This window comes from Truncatella angustata (genome assembly GCF_020726525.1).
Source record: "Truncatella angustata strain MPI-SDFR-AT-0073 chromosome Unknown BKA67scaffold_2, whole genome shotgun sequence".
Lineage (NCBI taxonomy): Eukaryota > Fungi > Ascomycota > Sordariomycetes > Amphisphaeriales > Sporocadaceae > Truncatella > Truncatella angustata.
In genome coordinates, this window is record NW_025763382.1 from 666727 (window position 1) to 685568 (window position 18842).

At 48.4% G+C, this 18842-nt stretch overlaps 7 protein-coding genes across 7 annotated transcripts; 5 read left to right on the forward strand and 2 right to left on the reverse strand.

The window, feature by feature from the left end:
* Positions 1 to 129: 129 nt before the first annotated feature.
* Positions 130 to 1179, forward strand: BKA67DRAFT_514131 (rab-GTPase-TBC domain-containing protein; the record flags this gene model as incomplete). The annotated part of the gene is made up of 2 exons (XM_046097628.1): positions 130 to 939; positions 1000 to 1179. The coding sequence occupies 2 exons, from the start codon at positions 130 to 132 to the stop codon at positions 1177 to 1179; spliced, it is 990 nt and encodes a 329-aa protein (XP_045960633.1).
* Positions 1180 to 2117: 938 nt separating this feature from the next.
* On the forward strand, positions 2118 to 3068 carry BKA67DRAFT_642547 (uncharacterized protein). The gene has a single exon (XM_046105806.1). The coding sequence runs from the start codon at positions 2247 to 2249 to the stop codon at positions 2709 to 2711; it is 465 nt and encodes a 154-aa protein (XP_045960634.1). The 5' UTR covers positions 2118 to 2246; the 3' UTR covers positions 2712 to 3068.
* Positions 3069 to 3184: 116 nt separating this feature from the next.
* BKA67DRAFT_551813 (carbon-nitrogen family protein) lies at positions 3185 to 4829 on the forward strand. The gene is made up of 4 exons (XM_046101779.1): positions 3185 to 3242; positions 3309 to 3401; positions 3632 to 4485; positions 4551 to 4829. Exons 1-4 carry the CDS (start codon positions 3231 to 3233, stop codon positions 4570 to 4572), a joined length of 981 nt encoding a protein of 326 aa, XP_045960635.1. The 5' UTR covers positions 3185 to 3230; the 3' UTR covers positions 4573 to 4829.
* Positions 4830 to 7381: 2552 nt separating this feature from the next.
* Positions 7382 to 8207, forward strand: BKA67DRAFT_551815 (uncharacterized protein). The gene has a single exon (XM_046101780.1). The coding sequence runs from the start codon at positions 7607 to 7609 to the stop codon at positions 7832 to 7834; it is 228 nt and encodes a 75-aa protein (XP_045960636.1). The 5' UTR covers positions 7382 to 7606; the 3' UTR covers positions 7835 to 8207.
* Positions 8208 to 10077: 1870 nt separating this feature from the next.
* Positions 10078 to 11227, reverse strand: BKA67DRAFT_654742 (uncharacterized protein; the record flags this gene model as incomplete). Its single annotated transcript, XM_046106608.1, has 2 exons — positions 10078 to 11048; positions 11146 to 11227. 2 exons carry the CDS (start codon positions 11225 to 11227, stop codon positions 10078 to 10080), a joined length of 1053 nt encoding a protein of 350 aa, XP_045960637.1.
* An 832-nt stretch (positions 11228 to 12059) lies between these two features.
* Positions 12060 to 14318, forward strand: BKA67DRAFT_551820 (uncharacterized protein). Its single transcript, XM_046101781.1, has 3 exons — positions 12060 to 12811; positions 12871 to 12980; positions 13072 to 14318. The coding sequence occupies exons 1-3, from the start codon at positions 12474 to 12476 to the stop codon at positions 14211 to 14213; spliced, it is 1590 nt and encodes a 529-aa protein (XP_045960638.1). The 5' UTR covers positions 12060 to 12473; the 3' UTR covers positions 14214 to 14318.
* A 1620-nt stretch (positions 14319 to 15938) lies between these two features.
* BKA67DRAFT_551822 (uncharacterized protein) lies at positions 15939 to 16444 on the reverse strand. The gene has a single exon (XM_046101782.1). The coding sequence runs from the start codon at positions 16421 to 16423 to the stop codon at positions 16079 to 16081; it is 345 nt and encodes a 114-aa protein (XP_045960639.1). The 5' UTR covers positions 16424 to 16444; the 3' UTR covers positions 15939 to 16078.
* Positions 16445 to 18842: the final 2398 nt, after the last annotated feature.

Below are 18842 nucleotides of genomic sequence, written 5' to 3' on the forward strand. Positions count from 1 at the left end.
CGCTCTTTACATACACAAACATCCGAATTTTCTACCACGTCGAGACGCTCCACTCGTTCGGCTTTCCGACAAGCGGCGAATCTACTTCCCCATAACAAGGACAGGAGGTGGATGGACGAGGCAGGGAACATGCTCGCTCAGCAACCAGGATTGACCAGTATTGGTGATAATATCTCAGCTAACCAACTGATTGACGAGTACACGCGGAAGGAGTCGTCACGCACAGAGAAGTGGCGCAAAATGGCCAAAGTCGTCAAGCATGGCAAAGATGGCGAAGGCATGGTCTTTGAGTTTGACTCCAAGCATCCAAAGCTGATTGAGCGCACCTGGAAGGGCATTCCTGACAGGTGGCGCGCTGCTGCTTGGTATTCATTTCTCGCGACCAGTGCAAGGAACAGCAGCAAGCCTTTGGCAACGGAAGATGAGCTCTTTGCCCAGTATCACCTCTTACAGGAGCAACCATCCCCGGATGACGTGCAGATCGACCTTGATGTGCCCAGGACCATCAGCCAGCACATAATGTTTCGACGAAGATACAGAGGTGGGCAGCGTTTACTATTTCGAGTATTACATTCGTTGTCACTTTACTTTCCCGTCACTGGCTATGTTCAGGGTATGGCTTCCCTGGCAGCAACACTGCTCAGCTATTACGACGAAGAGAGGTGTTTCGTCATGCTCGTACGGCTGTGGGAGCTAAGAGGGCTCAAACGTCTCTACTCCCCTAACTTTGTAGAGCTCATGGAATGCTTGCAGGACTTTGAGAAGCACTGGCTCGCAGACAAAGACGTTGCCAAGAGTCTCAAGGAGCTTTGCATCGACCCAACGGCATATGGAACAAGATGGTATTTAACACTCTTCCACCTCTCGATACCCTTTTCCTCCCTACTTCGGATCTGGGACGTTTTCATGCTATTGGGCACTTCGCCGCCCGATATACCAGTTTCCGAGCCTTCGGCTAGCAAACAAGTCACGCAAGCTATCTCGTCCCGGGGTCTTGAGATTCTACATGCTACCAGCACAGCCATCATTTTGGCTCTCGGTGAGCATATCATCGATTCCGAATTTGAGAATGCGATGAAGGCACTCACATCATTCGTTCCTATCAAAAACGATGAGTTGCTGCTGAAGATAGTTCGCGCTGAATACAAGCAGCATACCGGCAAGATGAAGAAGGCGTAGGAGGCCCGTCTGCAATTCTTTGCGCAGCGCTCAGAGGCCACCTACCATGTATTGGCCTCACCCGCAAGACATCGGAAACAGTCTGCCATGGGCATTTGGAGTCGAGCGCATAAACCAAATGATCCCTCGAACTCCGTCTCAAGCCGCACCACCAGCTGGAGTAGTGGCTGCCTGCGCATGGCGACTGCCACTACCCTATGTCAAATCACGTAACAACATTGTATGGGCCACATCATTAGGTCTAATTTTTCTTCTTCTTTTCTTTTCGTTTGTTGCACAGTATGCCTCTTTCTTTGATGGTTGAGTGAGCGATATTTGCACCATTGAGAAAAGGTGCAGGATGGATTTTGTTCTTGAATGGTGAGACTGCAAGATACCCCTTTATGCTTTTCAGTCGGGCAATTTGCTTGTTGTTCTGAGCACGATGTGCTGGTTGTTGATGGTTTGCTTGTCAAGTTTACAGAGGTGGGATAACTGTCTGGGGAGGGGAGAAGCGGCCGAGGTGTCATGATGATGAAACAAGCAATAGGAAGCGTACCGTACATAATATTCGTAATCTTTTAATACTGGAAGTCGGCTCTCGGTGGCCTTCTGCAACAAAGTGCCCATATCCTAGTGTTTTCAATGCCAATGCCGTGTGGAATCCTTCGTCTATCTAACCTTTTCACGTTCGAGATTGATTTGTCGTACTGCTAAAGATCTTCATGAGCAGATGTGACGAAACGGACCGAACCCTTTGCTCTGTTGGTTTATGTGTCGAACAATTGGCTCTTCAGCTTATAGTCAGTCCGATATTGGCACCACAACAATCGTTAGCAAAAATCATTGCACCATCACATCCATTCTGGATACTGCTGTGATATTCTGTGCTCTGCTATTGGCATTACTGTTAACCACACTGTGACAACAATGTTATATCTACGTGCATTCTGGTTAATCTTTAGAAACTGTTAAGACTATCTAATCTTAAGTTACTTAACTCTGACTGTTGTTATACTAGTCACATATCAGCATCCACCGCCAACACAGTCCCGCTTTGGTCATCCTTCGACCGATATATAGCCAAAATGTGTATTAAACGTTATGTCGGTTTCTTTTCCTGTGGCCATCCAGATCAGGGACCCGATGCGATTGTAAGTGTTGAGTTCTGTAAAAGGGCTCACTCTTCAGGAGTTGTCTGCGAAGATTACCGATGGTTTAGGATGCTGAGCCAACAAAACGGTGCTTTGCAGCACGAACCGGTCTATCCACAATGTCGACCAGGTTGGAAAATGATCTGGCAGGATCGTACTGATACCCTTGAGAACTCGCGATATGTTCTCCGTGTACTTCTGAGCAGCGGATTTCTGAACAGCAGACATCTGAACAGCCAAGACCGCGAAGCTCTATTGGCTACGTTCGAAACCTTTCCGGCATATTTAGATGACGCAATCACAAAGGAGGCCCACAAGGGCTCTTCCAACTTGTCAATTCTAGTTCTGAAAGCAGGGTGGCTTTCATTGAAGCGTCGTATAGAGGATGCAATCAATTGATCACTCCGGTCCGAACTGTCGAGGACAGATAGTATTGGCTGCTTGGAAATATCTGGGGAAAAGGCGTCATAAATCTGGTTGATTGCTGTTCTGCAGTTGTCAAAGTTCCATGTGAACATTCATTTGGTCTTATATGGGCATAGCGATCTCCTTTTGCGATTGAATCGATTATTGAATCAAGTCTGCTGTTCATTGAGTTCCGACACTACACAACCGTTCTGAAGTATTGTGTTATTGAGTGGAGATCTAGCCCTAAATCTGAATTAAGTAATTTGGGTAGAAGACTTGGTAGTGAAAGTGGAAATTGAGGATACCATGAACTCGATATCATATGTCTTTTTAGGGATTGGTGATGTTTGACGCATATCCGTCCAAATGGTATACGCTTCTGCGGTTGTTCCTATCGCAGCCCCACATTACCACCGAAAGACGGAGCTTCAATTCGATCACACCATTCTATACCCCTCGTACTCAGCTGCATCACAACTACTCACGGACAGCAAGTACCAGCACTCAATCATGGCAATAGCGGTACGTGAATATATGCCTGATTTTCCCAGACAGTGCAGAGCTGGAGATGCTGACGATTTCGAGCAGGCAGTGGGGCAGATATGCTCTACGGCGTCAATGACGCACAATCTCGAACAATGCATTAAGCTTGTTTCCAAGGCGGCTGCTGCCGGCGCAAAGGTAAATGGAAGCTATGTTTCTTTGATCCTCAAGGCCTAAGTGGTGTACGATCATAGCTTGTCACTATAGACATTGTGGGCTTACGACACTCTTGAAGAATACAAGAGGCCAGCCATAACTAGAAAAGTATTCAGGGGTGGCCTACATTCAGCCAGGTGGAGCAGGGGAACCAGGTTCCTATTTTGGTCGCAAGTCAGTCCATGTGTAACATCTTCTTACATACTCGCCAGGTCCTCTTCCTTCCAGAGGCATCAGATTACATAGCCACGTCTGCCGCCGAGTCTCTCTCACTTGCCAAACCAGTGGCCAGCTCCCCATTTGTGACCGGCCTACAGTCCGCAGCAGCGAAGCACTCTCTTGCCGTGCATGTCGGCATACACGTTCCAGTAACTGTGAAGGCGGTCAACTTGCAGACTACTAATCCGATTCTAACGACCGTTCCGCAAGCGAAAGAGACTTCAAGCTCAGACTCATTCAAAGAAGGGATATCGACCAAGCTATACAATCGTACGATATGGATCAACGAGGACGGCTCTATTAGTGAGAAAGCGAACTACGACAAACTGCACCTGTTTGATTATGCATCCCTGAGGGAGTCTAACTCAACCCAGGCCGGAACGTCCTTCACAACTCCATTCCAGTCTGCAATAGGCCGTATAGGCAGTCTCATTTGCTTTGACCTGCGATTCCCAGAGGCGGCGCTCCATCTCGCCAAGCCACCAGCATCGTCAGCCTTCGCAATTTCACCAGCACAAGTCCTGCTTTACCCATCTGCCTTCACAGTGCCCACGGGACGAGCGCATTGGGAGGTCCTCTTAAGGTCCAGGGCCATCGAGACCCAGAGCTGGGTCATCGCGTCTGCACAAGTCGGTAGACATGGCGAGGGAGCCAAAAGAGTCAGCTACGGCAAGAGCCTGGTGGTCGACCCATGGGGCAAGGTAGTCGTTGAATTGAAAGGAGTGAGAGGGGAGAACGAGGGAGAATGGGAGGCTGAGGACGGTGCTATCGGTGAGATTGGGCTCGTTGACATAGATCTAGAACAGTTAGAGGGTGTCAGGGAGAGGATGCCTCTCATTCGAAGAACGTAAGTCTTTGTCATAATTCGTGACTTGTGGTAAGACATCACAAGCAGATACTGACTTTCGATAGTGATGTATACTCAGAGATTTGATAGGAAACACCAGGGATGACCGAGGCGCTTTGAGACTGGTATTTTTTGTACGTGTTTCCAAAACGTCGATACTACCATCGGTGGATAAGAGTATTGCAATTTCGTTCCTGAAACTGGCCCCTTGCTGAAAGATGGCAAGCCCCGGAACTCCAGCATTTCAAGACTTGTGGCTCAGAATAAATTCTGTTTAAAAAAAAACTTACCTTCTCATCGTCATCGTCTAGACGCTATAAGCCCGAGGTCATATCTAACAGCAGCATATAATTTGAAAGTCAAATTATTATGCTATCGTTTTCCGTGTGACTCTATGGAGACAGGCTCGATATCTCAAGGATCCTCTCACATTGCCACATCAAAGCAGTACTGAACTAGGACAGCTTTGGAAATGTGAGAGCTAAATAAGTTTCCGTTCAGCGTAGCAGAGTGAACACGCTCGGTTCCTCCACATGCTATGACTTTACCGAACCTCGTGAACTTGATCCGTTTCGCAGTATTCTCCGTGATCTGTGGGCGAAGCTTTACTAGTCGTATGTTGACAAGTGATAAGCATGTTATCGGACTCTAGGGCACATTTTCAGGGTATGAATGGGTCCTCTACATGACTGCAATTTCTCCTGGAATTCAGGTCCACTCGTGGAATTATCAGATGAAGGATATCGAACGGTATCGATACGCGGGTGACATCTGCTGTTAAATGTGAGATAGATTTTTGGAAAAATAAAACTGACATTCTCTCGAGCACCTGCACGCCGCTTCCATATGTTACAGACTTGCCGTCAAGTTCCTTAAGCTCGCCATACTCTACGACTGGCTACGCACCTTCATTCCTGTCCATCAACGCAACGCCATGTTCTGGACGCTCCGCGTCCTGATCTAGAACAATGTCATGTACTATGTCTCGGGGAACTTCTTGGAGATCTCCCGCTGCACACCGCGCCCAAAGATCTGGGACCCCCTCTTCGTGGGCGGCACCTGCCCCATTGATATCGCCGCCAACAGTTTCGCATCCGCGCTGATCAATCTAGTCTCCAGCCTCGCAAGTGTGGCTGCCCCCCGGGTGGTTGATTTGGATTTCGAAAACATCGGCGACTAGCAGTTAGGGGTATCTTTGCTGTTTGGGATCGGAAATTTGTGCGTGTCTCTCCACCTGTCCTGCGGCAGAAGCCACGTTCCCTGCTGACTTTCCTACGAAACCGTCACCATCTGCGGTAATGTCCGCCTAGTTTCAACTCTTCATATTCTCTTCAAAAGCGATGAGACGTACTAGATAACCGAGCTTGGCCTGTGGGGTGTGGGCGAAATCACCGCAGGTTTCCTTATCATAGGAATCCCGGCCACGCCAAAGATCCTCAAGAGCTTGCCCATCTCCAGCTTTTTAAGGTCACTCGTGCGACCTTGGATGGGTAACGGGGAGTCCAGCAAGCCCAGTCAGGGTGACGTTGATCTCCCTGTCTGGCGGGAGCCACTATTGCGGAAACGTCGCGGTATATAGCAGATAAGTGAGCTCCATACCTGCGGATTGGTGACGGCGATCTCTCCTCGCGGTGCGGACTCGGCTTAAGCCACAGACTTCGTAAACAACCAACCGCCTCGTGGGGTTATGATAAAAGTACTCGTGGAAGCCCCAGACCAGCCCAATGACTACCGAACAGATTAAACCATGAGATATATGTGGATAGAAGTGGCACATGCGCCGAAAGACAATGATTGGGGGGTTCGAACATGTTGACTGTCCGATTGAGAGAGTCGATCGCTATAGTTAGTTGATAGGATAATGCGTATCTAAGGATATATATCCGACGTTCGGCATCTTTGAAGATTGCAAATGTGAGATGTCATACCACAACTTATGATCGCGGCATTCAAGAGACATCAACTCCATCCTTCGAGATCTCTGAGTCATCTAACTTGCCAGCTGAGCATGAGGACAGACTCCATGTGTGGTAGATCACATATTGTTGGGGACTGGTTCTGCCAGGTCTAGGTAGCGCCCACTCTTCTTCCCGTTTGCTTCTAAGTTTGCTACTTTAGGTCGCAACGACAGGGTGCCGCAAGGCTGCAGCATATTCTCACATCTAGGCTTTACCACAGTTGTGACATTGTAAACCAAATTGCGTGGTCGAACCAATTCTAAGACCTTTGTACTCAAATGTCGATACCCGATAACGTAGCATAGGTCGATCGCAGGTAAGGACTTCCCAGTCACCATGATGTACACGGGCATCTATACTGGGTACTTTGCATCAGTCGAGACACGGCGGATACGAGCCTTCCACTGACAGCTGCTGATGGCGGGTGGCCCCAAGTAACCTTCACGGTCAATAGCGTGGTCCGTTAACTAGTGTCATCTCTGGCACAACACAAGCCGACTTCTTTCAAGGTGGCTGTTGCAATGACTGCGACAAGACCCAGCGACTTTAGTCTCGCCCATCGAGTTCATAAATACTAGGCCATCAATATGATAGAAGGTCGGAAGCGCCCTGGTGTGTTCTGCCCGGATCTGCTGGCCCCTGATCTTGGTGGCTACAGTGCCGGTAGGGCAGGTAGGGCAGAGGATGGGATGTTCACCGATGCTTCCCATTGTCTATGTTAAATATAAAATAAGATGATTCGAAGTGAGACCGGGTAACCTTAAAAAGGCCCTCGATTTGAAGCGCGCATCTCACGGCTTCTAAAGTATTGTGTAATATCATTGGCAGACCACCGATGCAGTGGATCTGTGTTCCGGAGGGACATACTCGGACTAGGAGCCAGCGGGGCCTGCCGTACGGAGTTCCAGGCCGAGCTGGCTGGGTAATCCGACTTCAGAATCGGCTCTAGTGGCGTGCGCCTGATGGATGGAAATTACACACATCTTGAACAAGTTGAGCTCGACAACGCCGTTTTCCATGGTGTCGAGGCCGGGCTAATCATCACGTCGGCACATGAAGCTGACGTGGCGGTTTAGACGGCCATCGTGCATCCCGGAGATGTGGTTGTGTATGATCCATCGGTGCATTCAAGCATACATAAGAGAATCAAACAAAGTCTTGCAATGCAGCGCATCGAGTTTGCACACAGCGTTGTGAACGACTTCCGCGGCACATTGCTGAAGAGCCTGAACACACAACCGCTGGTCAAGCAGGGAAAACGCACGGTGCTTGTGGCGCTGGAGTCCATCTACAGCATGAATTGCGACGTGTGTCCATTGCTGGAATTGGTTGGTACCAGAGGCTACCACGGAGATATTTCACGATCAGGGGAATATTCGTTTCGTTGTTGATGAGGCGCGCAGCATTGGAGTGATTGAGCCTTTAGGAGCAGGTTTGGTTTGCCATCTCGGCCTGGGGAAGGAGATTGCGGTTATGGTTCACTCGTTTGGAAAGGCGATCGGAGCATCTGGAGATGCGTACAGAATCGTGTATCAGAATCCCTGCGGAGCAGTCAGATTTACAGTGTCTGGTATTGTAGCGATAACTCTGGGCAATGGAAATCTTGCAGACTACCATTGTGAATTTTGCACAATCTGTCATTTTTGCTACATCGCCATCGTTCACATTTGTTGCGGCTATCAAATCCGGATACACGTTGCTCGCAGCTGGCCAAACGGTAGAATTATGATTGACCTAATCCTCAATCTCTACATTATTAAAACATATACTAGACTAACTAGTATTCAAGTCTCAGGAGTGCAATCAAAGTCACGCAGCTCTCTTTTCGAGCTGTTAACGTCACATTGCCTTTGGTCTACAGCCGGAAAACCCGGTCTTCGTTCAGTTCCTCTATCGAGACACTGGGAGGACTGTATTTTCTTTACGCATGTCGTCACGCTTGGAACGCGCTGCAAAGGTTGTGTATGCATGGATGGCGCATTATCGTCTGACATGTTTCGGGAAGAGGTCATACTGATATAACGTTTTGACCATATTCAACTTTATCTTACAAGCTTTTGGATCGTATCAGATAGCAGACACCATGGCCTAGACTACGTAGGCATTAACGAGGGTCACATTTGTACTTGCTCCCTTAGTTGGCTGGGCTGACTATGCGCGCCCAGGTGATACAAGACCAAGTCATATGATACGGCTTTAATAAGACGAAGCTACCCTTAAATATGGCGCCCACTGAGAGGCAAATCTCAATCCTGCCCTCAGCGATGGCTACAGTTAGAAAGTCGTGCATGGTTGTGTGTGTGTGTATTGGCTATATAGATGCAAGCTGCGAGTAAGAACCTTCAGGAGCTATGGACACATACATGGACGGCATGCGTGCCACCGTTTTGTACACATCAGGGACCGTAAGCTTGGCTAGGCTAGTGGTATACCTCAAGACAGATCTGTACACGAAAATTAACAAAAGCAAGCCAGTTGGCCAGCACTGACACATTGAACACCACGAAGCCCGCCGCTGAACCTGTTGTTATTGCAGCCGCTCTTTCAAGCTTCCACAGGTTTTGGAAGATGAAGCCAGCTTCTGGAAAATTCTTGAAAAATAATAAAGATGTTTATGCATAACACCATAGCTTGAGTCCCGAGCCAATTTAAATGCATTTTACAAGCCTAATGCCAACCTCAAGAATGTTGTGTATAGATCAAAATTTCTAGCCCTACACGAGCACATTGATGTCTATACCACTGAAACAATTAATAGTTATCTTCGAAGAGTGAATATTTCGCTAACAAGGACCCAGCTGCCTTCGATGCTCCTTTCCTCCCCATCACCTCCAAGGGTGGGAAGAAAAATCAAGCAATCAAATAGGGTATTGTTAACTATTTCGAAGAAGCTGCATCTATGGATCCTCAACAAAGACGGCTACTTGAAACCTCCTATCGAGCTCTGGAGAATGGTACGTGATACGTTCTCTATAGTTTACTATCCTGTTGTGGCTGAATACCAGTAGCTGGGATCCCAGTAAAAGCAGAAGGCGTAGCTATGGATGTTCTAAAGACGCGCCCACGTTGGTTTTTATTTCTAACAAGGAGATTGATAAATCGTGGAGATCGCCTCCAGGACTCAGGGCGGAGCTCCAGGGCCCCGATGAGAACGGGTGAAACGGGCGAACCTATCGGTGGATGCAGCATTAAGAGATCGAGATATAGCAGCTCTGATTACTTGGACCACAACATCACGTTGACCACGATATTCCTTATTGCGAGGTTTTTGAACAGCTGGTAATATATCGTTGCTTCCTTAATTAGGGGAATTCGTGCCGAATTCAGGGACTACAATTTCAAGACACCTATCGCAAGCTAAGTTCTTACTACTTTGACATAATCAGGTTATTCCTGGGCCGTGTAAAAATCGTAAGTCACGATGATAAGGACCTCAAGCTCGTTTGATCACCCTCCGCAGTTGTAGCGGCTCTTATGATCGTGTCTGACGTGTAAGATCCCTGGTGAATGTGACCTTAAGGGGTTCTCTAGTAATTATTGTCTGATCAGGTTTTCCATCATGGTCGTTAAAAGAATTCTTTGTCGATACCAAGCTTCCTATACTCATACTAGGTGTTCAGAGTTGCTTATAAAATTACATCGGAAAACAAGTCATCGCTTCCTTTGCCCTAAGTATTTTTCTTGCCTGTGCCTCATTCTTCTTCTTAGATGTCTGAAGCTGCCTCTCCAATCTCTCTCTGGTCAACATATTCTGTACGGCTTGTTGTTGGCTCGCGACCTGTTGTCGCAGCATTCTTTGTAAATCTTCCTGCCGCTGCCTCATTTGCTCATCGCGCTGCCTCCTCAGCTGCTCGTTATTGACGTTCATGCGCTCAGCTTCCTTGCGCTGCTGATTAATTTCCCGCCCTTGCAACTCTAGATTTGCCTTAAGTTGTTGGAGTTCTTGGCGTGACGCTCGATCTTTTGACCCAATCATTTTCAGTTCGTGTCGTAACTGCGCCATCTCGCGTTCATAGTTTGCTTGTAAGACGGCAATCTGCCCTAACAGTTCCTGCCCGGCCGACGTTTGACTCAGAGATTTGCCAGCTGCCATCTCTTCTTGGATTTGTAGATTGATGGCAGTCGGTCGCTGGCTATGCGCGTAGAGGATATGGCGCAAGATCCGGAGCGCTGATGTCTCACCCTTATCTTGTCGTAAGACTTTACTTCCCTTACGCAGCATGATTCCCCAAAAGGCTTCCTCTGCTTTCAGCTCCTGCTCACGTGCCTCGTAATTAGAACGCCTGTTGACTTCCTCCACATCCCACATGGTAGTGGCCAGCACGACGCCCGGCAAGCCCTTATCACCGCAGAGCCTCTTGAACATTTGCAAGTTCTTCAGAGCGGTTCCTTGCATTCGTGCGTCAGTGATGCGATGCAGGTAGATGATGCCGGCCAGCTTGACCCCGGTTTGATACGAGCGGTTCAGCCAGTCGGCCAGCTCGCTCAAGACATCGGAGTCGCTGCGACCGCCATTTAGATTGGTGTCATCGAATCCGGGGGTGTCGATGAGGTATACGCGCTGACCGTCGATATTGGCTTCGTGGCGCTCAACTTGGCTAGTTTCTACCAGCCAAAATATCAGTTTTGCCGTGCTGGCACCTACTTTGACAATCCCTTCATCCATTTTCTTCCCCTGTCATCCGAAGAAGGGCATTCTTACCTGATTGGAGGGTGTTCCCGATCTTCGCTGTCTGGCAAAAGTACGAGATGAAGGTTGACTTTCCGCTACCTGTCACGCCCATGACTGCTATAACCAAATCATTTTCTCTGTGATGGCGGTAATCGCCACTTGTCGTTAGCTCACCCTGGCATACCGGAAGGATCTTGCGGTTACTATCCACATAGAATAAACTCACACGAAGGATTGTACTTCTTCGGATGACGCGGCAGAAGTTACCTGCGAATTCAGTGAGATGAATGAGTTCAACGACATGACTCCTAGTGTCTCAGTTGTGCTTTAGTGTTCGCAAAAGGACGTGGCGGGGGGATGAAAAGGAGATGGCCGTGGGAAAAGACAAAAGTCAACGAAACGTACTTAAGCTGAGCTCATTCATTACATTGTGCCCGGCTTCTGATTTCTCTTTCATTGCCGCTGGTGTGAGCAGGCTGTGGAAGGCCCTCCTTCCCAATAGCAGCGACGTGCGTATTGACTCCAATTGCAAGGTTCCAAACTTGCGCGGCAATGCAACTGCATGCTCGAAAGACGATAATATATTATCCGACGAGTAGAATTGCCACTTTGTGACAAGCAGACTGGGAAGCGACAACTCCAAGCCCCTGAACCAAGCTGGGTATCGGCGACCACATCAGCATTTCGGTGAGATGTAGATCACCATTGACCAAGGCGAATCAGATAAGCTCATGGGAGTTACACGTCGACCAAAATTATCCCACTATACTTGAAAGGAATTCTACAAGGCTGCGCAGTTCTGTTTCGACATCATTCCAGTTGCAGACACACCAGATTACTGCAGCAATGTCAACAACAGCTTAGAGTGGGGAACAAAAGCGGTAGCGAATGTCGTTCGGTTCTACTATTTAGTCTTTCGTAACATATAAATAGTATCGGGATATCGTAAGAGGCAAATCCTCCTCATTATGAGCAAAGGCGTAAGATTCACTTACTACTAAGTCTTGCAGACGAATGTGTCTGAGCTCACTGAGATAGTGAAGCAGGCTCTGTGTAAGGGTAGCACCAGGAATGCACGATACCATCCAACGCACAACGCATAACGCATAACATACACAGGCATCTGACCGGCCAATATATTATCGACACGTAGACCATCTCTGCCCTGCCGCCGCATACCATTTTGAGCAACTCCTAGGATGCTTTGCTGCCATGCTCCCGGGCTCCCACCCGCTTTCGGCCGTGCCTCATTTGCAAAAGAATGACATCTACGCGATTGCGCGATCCTGTAGATTTTCCCCCAGGAACGCGATTCACATCAATATACCAGGAGTGATCTCTTTACTCAGAAAACAATCATGACGCAAAAGTCGCGGGACAATGATGCTAAATCCCAACGCAGGAGCAAGCACACCATCGCTCGGAGAACGACTTTGCCCATGGATCAGGGAGAGGACGTGGAAGTCCTAGAGTTTAGCTCCAGTGACAGAAAGAGCTCGAAAATAGCATCTAGACGTTCATCGCTATTGTCATCATCATCTTCTGAAGGCAGCCAAGACGACCGACGCCGCCGCCATTATCATCAGTCAAGACCATATTCACGTCATGATTCACAAAGAAATCGTGACGACGAGGCCTCCGCCTCAACCACGGTGCCTTCGCCTCCTAGCCTCCAGCAAAGCGACTTTTTGACCGAGTAAGCATAGACATAATGTAACGGAGCTCTGTGCATGCACTGACATTTTGATGGCACAGAGAAGACGGCGTGGTAGTGATCGTATGTGGAGTTACTGGTGCAGGAAAAAGTACATTTATCTCTCTGCTCGCCGACCAGAGCGTCGAGGTGGGACATACGCTGGAATCGAGTACGTCAACCGCGCCATAACTGACCTCCTGAAGCATAGGTTGGCCTAAGAAAAACCCCTGAAATGAACTTACTAATAGCACCCGGTGTAGATACGACTAAGGTAGAGGTTTACAGTTTCAAATGCAAATCGCAGACAGTGTACATATTCGACACGCCCGGATTTGACGACACCCGCCGGCCTGACGTCGAAATCCTCAAGGACATCGCCTTCTTCTTGGCACAGCTTCGCGCGCTAGGAGAAAAGAGGGTACGTCTCGCCGGAGCAGTCTACCTGCACCGCATCACGGACCGGCGCATGCAGGGATCAGCATTGAGGAACCTGCGCGTCTTTCAGGCTCTCGTCGGTCAGACCAACTTCGGGGCTGTAACGCTCGCCACGACCATGTGGAGCAAAATGGATGATCCAGCTACTAATGCACGCCACGACGAACTGCAGAGCGGCAGTCAGTTCTGGGCAGGCATGATAAGCCGTGGAAGCCGAGTGGTCAAGCATGACGGATCCTGGGGATCTGCGCTGGCGATTATATCGGGACTCGTAGACCGTGTGGCTGACAGAGGAACGGTATTTGATATCCAGCTCGAACTTCTGGATAAAGGATTGCCGCTGGCTGATACGGCGGCGGGCAAGTGCGTTTTCGAGACGCTACGAGACGCTAAGAGAAATATGCTGAAGGACGTGGCTGCGTTGAGCGAGGAGATCGAACAGGCGTTACTCGAGGAAGACGAGGAGACAGCACGCAAGTTGAAACAGGTCCTGCGCGAACTGGAAGACAAGGCGTCGCAGCAGGAAAAACACTGGGAAACCCTGTTAAGTACTGACATGGACAAGCTCATGGTAGAAAAGGGTCCACTATATCAGAAGCTTGCTGAAAAGAATGTCCCAAAGCAGCGAGGACCGGAAGAACAAACTGAGCAGTCAGCAGCAACGAAGCGCATCGCTGAGCTAGAGAAGGAACTGTGCGAGAGCAAGAGACAACGGGAGGTAGAAGGGAACATAGCAATCCTGCAACAACAAATTCTGAGAAAGGAGCTGGACGAGCAGAAGGCTCAGATCAATCGTGATAATACTTACAACGAGAATGTAAGATGGCGGTTGGACAAAGAGCAAAGTCTCTCAAATGTAGCCGACGAAGAAGATTCGTCTTCACTAAGATTACTGTGGCGTATGGGCATGCCCACATCTCGGTATGTTGTAAGGGAAACCACTAGAGCGCGTTATACTCCCCCGTGATAGAAGGAATAGCATAATTATAGCCCAAATTAATAGAGAGGAAAAACTATAGGCTCGGTTTCATATAATCCCCCGTATATCCTATATCAGACGATTGAGGGGTTTCGAGAAATAGAAAAGAAGAAGAGAACTCCAAATGAGCATCCCAAAATATTGTAAAGAATTCGGAATTTTCGTATGCGAAGAGTATCATAAATTGAAGCAGCGAAATTTATTACGATGATGGCGAATAGCAACGGCGTAATCTAAAAGGTAGGAAAAGAAAGGCGGAGAAAGAGAGAGACGGTAGATGGATGGCGGGAGCAGGTTAATAGTGACACAAAACGTGCTCATGAATACATATAATTTATCACGGATCCAAGAGATAGCTTAATATCACAACGCTTGAGCCTTTCGTGTCGGAAGCCCAAAAGTTCCCGTTATGGAGTAAGAAGATCAATAGAAAATAGGACGCAACTTTAAGGCAGCTAACGGGCCGCAGCTATTTCTAGATAAGCTGGCGGCTCAGTCTCGTGAACGAACACTACTACTTGCACGACAGGGTGGCCGGGCATAATTCAGAGGGAAATAAGATAAGGGAAGAGTGAGGGGGCAAAGGTATAAAACGCGGCCATGGTACGAAGAATAAGGGCCGACGAGCCCATATCACTGTCGCCGCTCCGTATCGGTGGCTCAGACCCGTTCGTGAGCATTCCGATAGACAATAGTCCGTTATAAGGATTTAAATCCAGGGTGAATGGACGTTATAATTGAATAATTGATGCTCTAAACATGGAGGCCTTATAACCCCTTTTACCCTAAGTCCGCAGGATCGCCCATCGCGACAAATTGAACAACTGGGTTCGGCACCATGGCTGCCCTGGGTAATATATCACTTGTCTACTCTATATCAGTATCATCTCATTCATTTTGTTGTAGACATGCTCGATCCACGAGTCATAAAACATGTGACGAGTAAATTCCACGGAGAGGAGGGCATTTCCAAATATGCACTCCCAGCAATGCTATATGTCGATCCACGACTTCAGGACGTTAGACACAGCCTGGAACCCGCTGCAACTACATAGCACAGGCCCAATTCCGTCGGGAAGGCGAGCTAGAGGTGGCAGAGATGGAACCGCGAGCCGCGGACCTAGGAATCCATGACATGCCCGCGGATCAATCGGCGGCACAAGAGGCAGTGGTACGCTACCTTCTGACCATGCTGGCTGATGATGAGTTACAGAGCCAAGATATTCACGGGAACACACCGCTACACTATATGGCATCTGTACGGAACTCGAACGTAAGGTTTATTGATTAAGTGAGAAGATAGTCTCATGGGAACAAGCTTGGAGCACGATCAATTCCTGGGACTTTTCCGCCCATGGTATTTCGGAGAGCGTTACTGCGGCACGCCCTGATTGGGCCAAGGTACGTATGCCATTTTGGAAACGTGGCTGAGATCCGACAATGTCAGATCATCAAAGCAGTCAAATTATTTGATAGCAGCAGCGCATGTTATACGTTGAATTGCTATCAAACAGTGTACCTGCTAACGCAGTAGGCATCTCCAAGCAATATGTTATCCCATTCTTCATCAATGCTTGGGTTCTAGTTCTGGAACCATTCAAACGTGATGCTGTAATCGATCTCGAGCGAATAACAGTAGTCACCGCTTACTGCAGTATGTGTCAGCTAAGAGATCCTCAAACTACCGGTGGCCGTGGGCGCTGGCGGGGCCACAATTGTTGAAGGCGACGTTGAGCCACTCGCCAAATTCCAATCAGCCGTAGGAAAGACGCAACAGTATAATCCTGGCACAAGTTTATCGCATGTCTCATCGATATTTGGGTTGATCGCCTCGAGCGTTGATACCAAGTTATTCAAAGCCACAACTTGGCACATGTCTCCGCTGTCATTCGATAGTACTTTTCACAGCCTGAAGGTCGTGCGGCTCGTGAGGGCACTGGAGGCGTAGCGGTTGGGCCCGCAGCTGACAGTTGCACATCTGTCAAGCTCGTTACTCCATAGATGGACTGAATGGAGGCCCACGTGGTGGTGGATGATGCGTCATATTCGGAGAAGGTTGTCGATTGGCGATTTTGGAGGCGGGCAAGCATACATGGAGAGTAAAGGACGTTGGAATCGAGAGAGTTGAGTGAGGTATCTGCTGTACCAATGGAGACGTTTGCAGATGCTGTATAATCTGTGATTTTGAGTTTCAGCATGTTTTGGTCTTTAACATTCACACCTCATCGGAGTTCGTCTAACTTAGTGGCCGCAACCAACAAGTACAATACTCTCCAGTCGAAGCATCAGTAAGGCATGTTAGGTTGCAGCAACTTGAGATCATATCTCTAACGTATGTAATTGCATATCCGGTCGGAAGTTCTGCATCTGACCTGCTACGCGGATGACATTCTCAAAATAGCTTGAGAGAGCAGAACCACATGTGCCAACACAGATAGAGTCCTGGGCAGTCGAGTTAGACAATCAGCCGTAGTAATCTTGGAGTGCGAGCGCGGTGATTCTGGAGTCGCAATCTATGGCTGAATTGTTTGCCGTGTTGCAGGTCTCATCCAAGCCTATTCGGAATCGCGTGAGGTCGAAAGGGTAGACTTTGATGTGGGCTTTAGTGGTGCTACCCACGACGCTCGGGAGGTAACTTCTGCGGCACACCATTATGGCCCATGAAGTTCTACAAGCAGCGGAATACCAAATGAGCAGACAAACATAGCAGCACAAGTTTTCCATAGAAGGTATAGAAGGGGGCTGAGTCGCAAACATCATCTTCTCCACGCGACCGTGAGTCGGCTGAGGTCGGTCTTCCTCCGATACTACCGCACTAACTCAGGAGTCGGACTATATTAACATGAAATGACTCTTAGGGAGATGGGGATATTATTATATAGCTAGCTGGTCAAGTCCACTACCCCTAGGGAGGTCCAAGGCAGCCGCTAATCGGCAGCCCGCTCAGACGTCAAACATATAAACAAACTGGCGGACGCTGCTGTTATAGTGTCCTGGCCATGGTGAGCCGACTGGAAATAATCGATACATCTACCCAGGCTTCGATGTCAATTTCAACTCACATCGACTCCATCCATGAATTACCTGTGCTAACAGGGCAGTCTAACAACACAAAATGTTCAGCCTGTAACTCAAATATATCTCGTTATTTGTACGTTTCTAGCTCGAGAACCTTTCTCGGCAGAAGCAAGATGGCCATAGCGACCACGGATCATCAATAACGGCCAGAATAGTGACTATGGATATTGCCAATTATTTGACTGGAATAACGCCCCAGTGCCAGCATGGATGCCAATGGTAACGCGTCATGTCAGACTGAACGGGTTTTAGGTCCATGTATTTAGATTAACCGGAGTCTTGGTCCATAATCCGATCACGTCAGCGTGAAAATTTCTTCTCGAAGGAATCCCGGTGACGACTTCAGTACATGCAACGGGATGTCTCCCAAGAACCTTGTATAGGGACATCTAGAAGAAGAACATATCCCATGCCCTTATGCTTCCGTTTCATCAGAGTGATACGGGACACCAGGTCATCAAAGAGACATCAGGCTCTCCCCGAAATCAGCCTAACCATGTTGCCCGTCTTTGCCTTCTTGAATAAGATGTAGTCCTGCTAAGGCCGTCAGCTTAGTGTCACTTTTTCTCTCCAAGTTCTACAGCCGTGCCATTAACATCCATCGTAGCAGAGTGTCTCGCACCGCTGAGAATTCGCTGAGACGTTATCTTGAAAACGGCGCGTGGACAGGCCAACTGGTTCGTGTGTGTCAAGATGGTCAAACACAACAGACCAATCGACACGGTGCTGGGGCCGAGTTTTGTGAGAGCTATGGTTGTTTGTGCTTGAAAATACTAAAATTGCTACCTATATCAGGCTGTTGAGGCGGTCTATCGGTGTGCTGGAGGGTTACACATCGGTGAGACTTTGACCTTGGTAACAGATATTGCCGGAGATAATGCTCTCCCCGAGAATCTCGGCGTCGCCGATGGATATGACAGCATGGTGGTTCGTCATACATTAGGACCGGCCTCTTAGATTTAACGCATGCGACGAGTGACATGGCGAACAAAGAGAATGCTTCGGAGCCCGGTGGGATGAGCTTCTAGAACAAGCGGAGATGATATGATTTGCTACGAAGCGTCGCCCTCGTATCCGAAACCTGCAGGCTGTCCCTCAGGAGACAAAGGAATATCTCTATCATAACCCCAGGGTTGTTTACCGGTCCAAGACCCGAATCATCAGGGTCTTCCGAGCCCGACCCTTGAACCACGCGAGCCCCATAGTTCCGAGTAGTTTGTTTCTGCGAGAGTGGAGGAACATGTTGCGAGTTTCTGTGGAGAGAGGACCAAGAGGTCGAACCAATGATGTAATCAAACTGTTGATGCACAAAAATCACAAAGCCAGACGACGGTGAACGTTTGATTATTCCACCTTGATGGATCGTCCCGTTCCGTCTTATACCGCTAACTATTGATTTGAATCATGGACTGAGGTTCAGTTATTTTTTGAGGTTTGTTCCATATTTTATCATTGTAAGACCATTAAAAATTAATTGTACCCTCCGTGAACTGTTTTTGTAAGCGTCACTTTACCACTACTATGTGGACGCACTCAAGA

Bases quoted from the DNA above. Each gene is read 5' to 3' on its own strand.
- BKA67DRAFT_642547 (XM_046105806.1), top strand. From the start codon at position 2,247: ATGTGTATTAAACGTTATGTCGGTTTCTTTTCCTGTGGCCATCCAGAT.
- BKA67DRAFT_551820 (XM_046101781.1), top strand. From the start codon at position 12,474: ATGACGCAAAAGTCGCGGGACAATGATGCTAAATCCCAACGCAGGAGC. The intron at 12,812-12,870 runs GTAAGCATAGAC...TTGATGGCACAG, and splicing joins CAAAGCGACTTTTTGACCGA to AGAAGACGGCGTGGTAGTGA. The intron at 12,981-13,071 runs GTACGTCAACCG...CACCCGGTGTAG, and splicing joins GGGACATACGCTGGAATCGA to ATACGACTAAGGTAGAGGTT.
- BKA67DRAFT_551822 (XM_046101782.1), bottom strand. From the start codon at position 16,423: ATGCTGAAACTCAAAATCACAGATTATACAGCATCTGCAAACGTCTCC.
- BKA67DRAFT_551813 (XM_046101779.1), top strand. The intron at 3,402-3,631 runs GTAAATGGAAGC...CATACTCGCCAG, and splicing joins CGGCTGCTGCCGGCGCAAAG to GTCCTCTTCCTTCCAGAGGC. The intron at 4,486-4,550 runs GTAAGTCTTTGT...GACTTTCGATAG, and splicing joins ATGCCTCTCATTCGAAGAAC to TGATGTATACTCAGAGATTT.
- BKA67DRAFT_551815 (XM_046101780.1), top strand. From the start codon at position 7,607: ATGCAGCGCATCGAGTTTGCACACAGCGTTGTGAACGACTTCCGCGGC.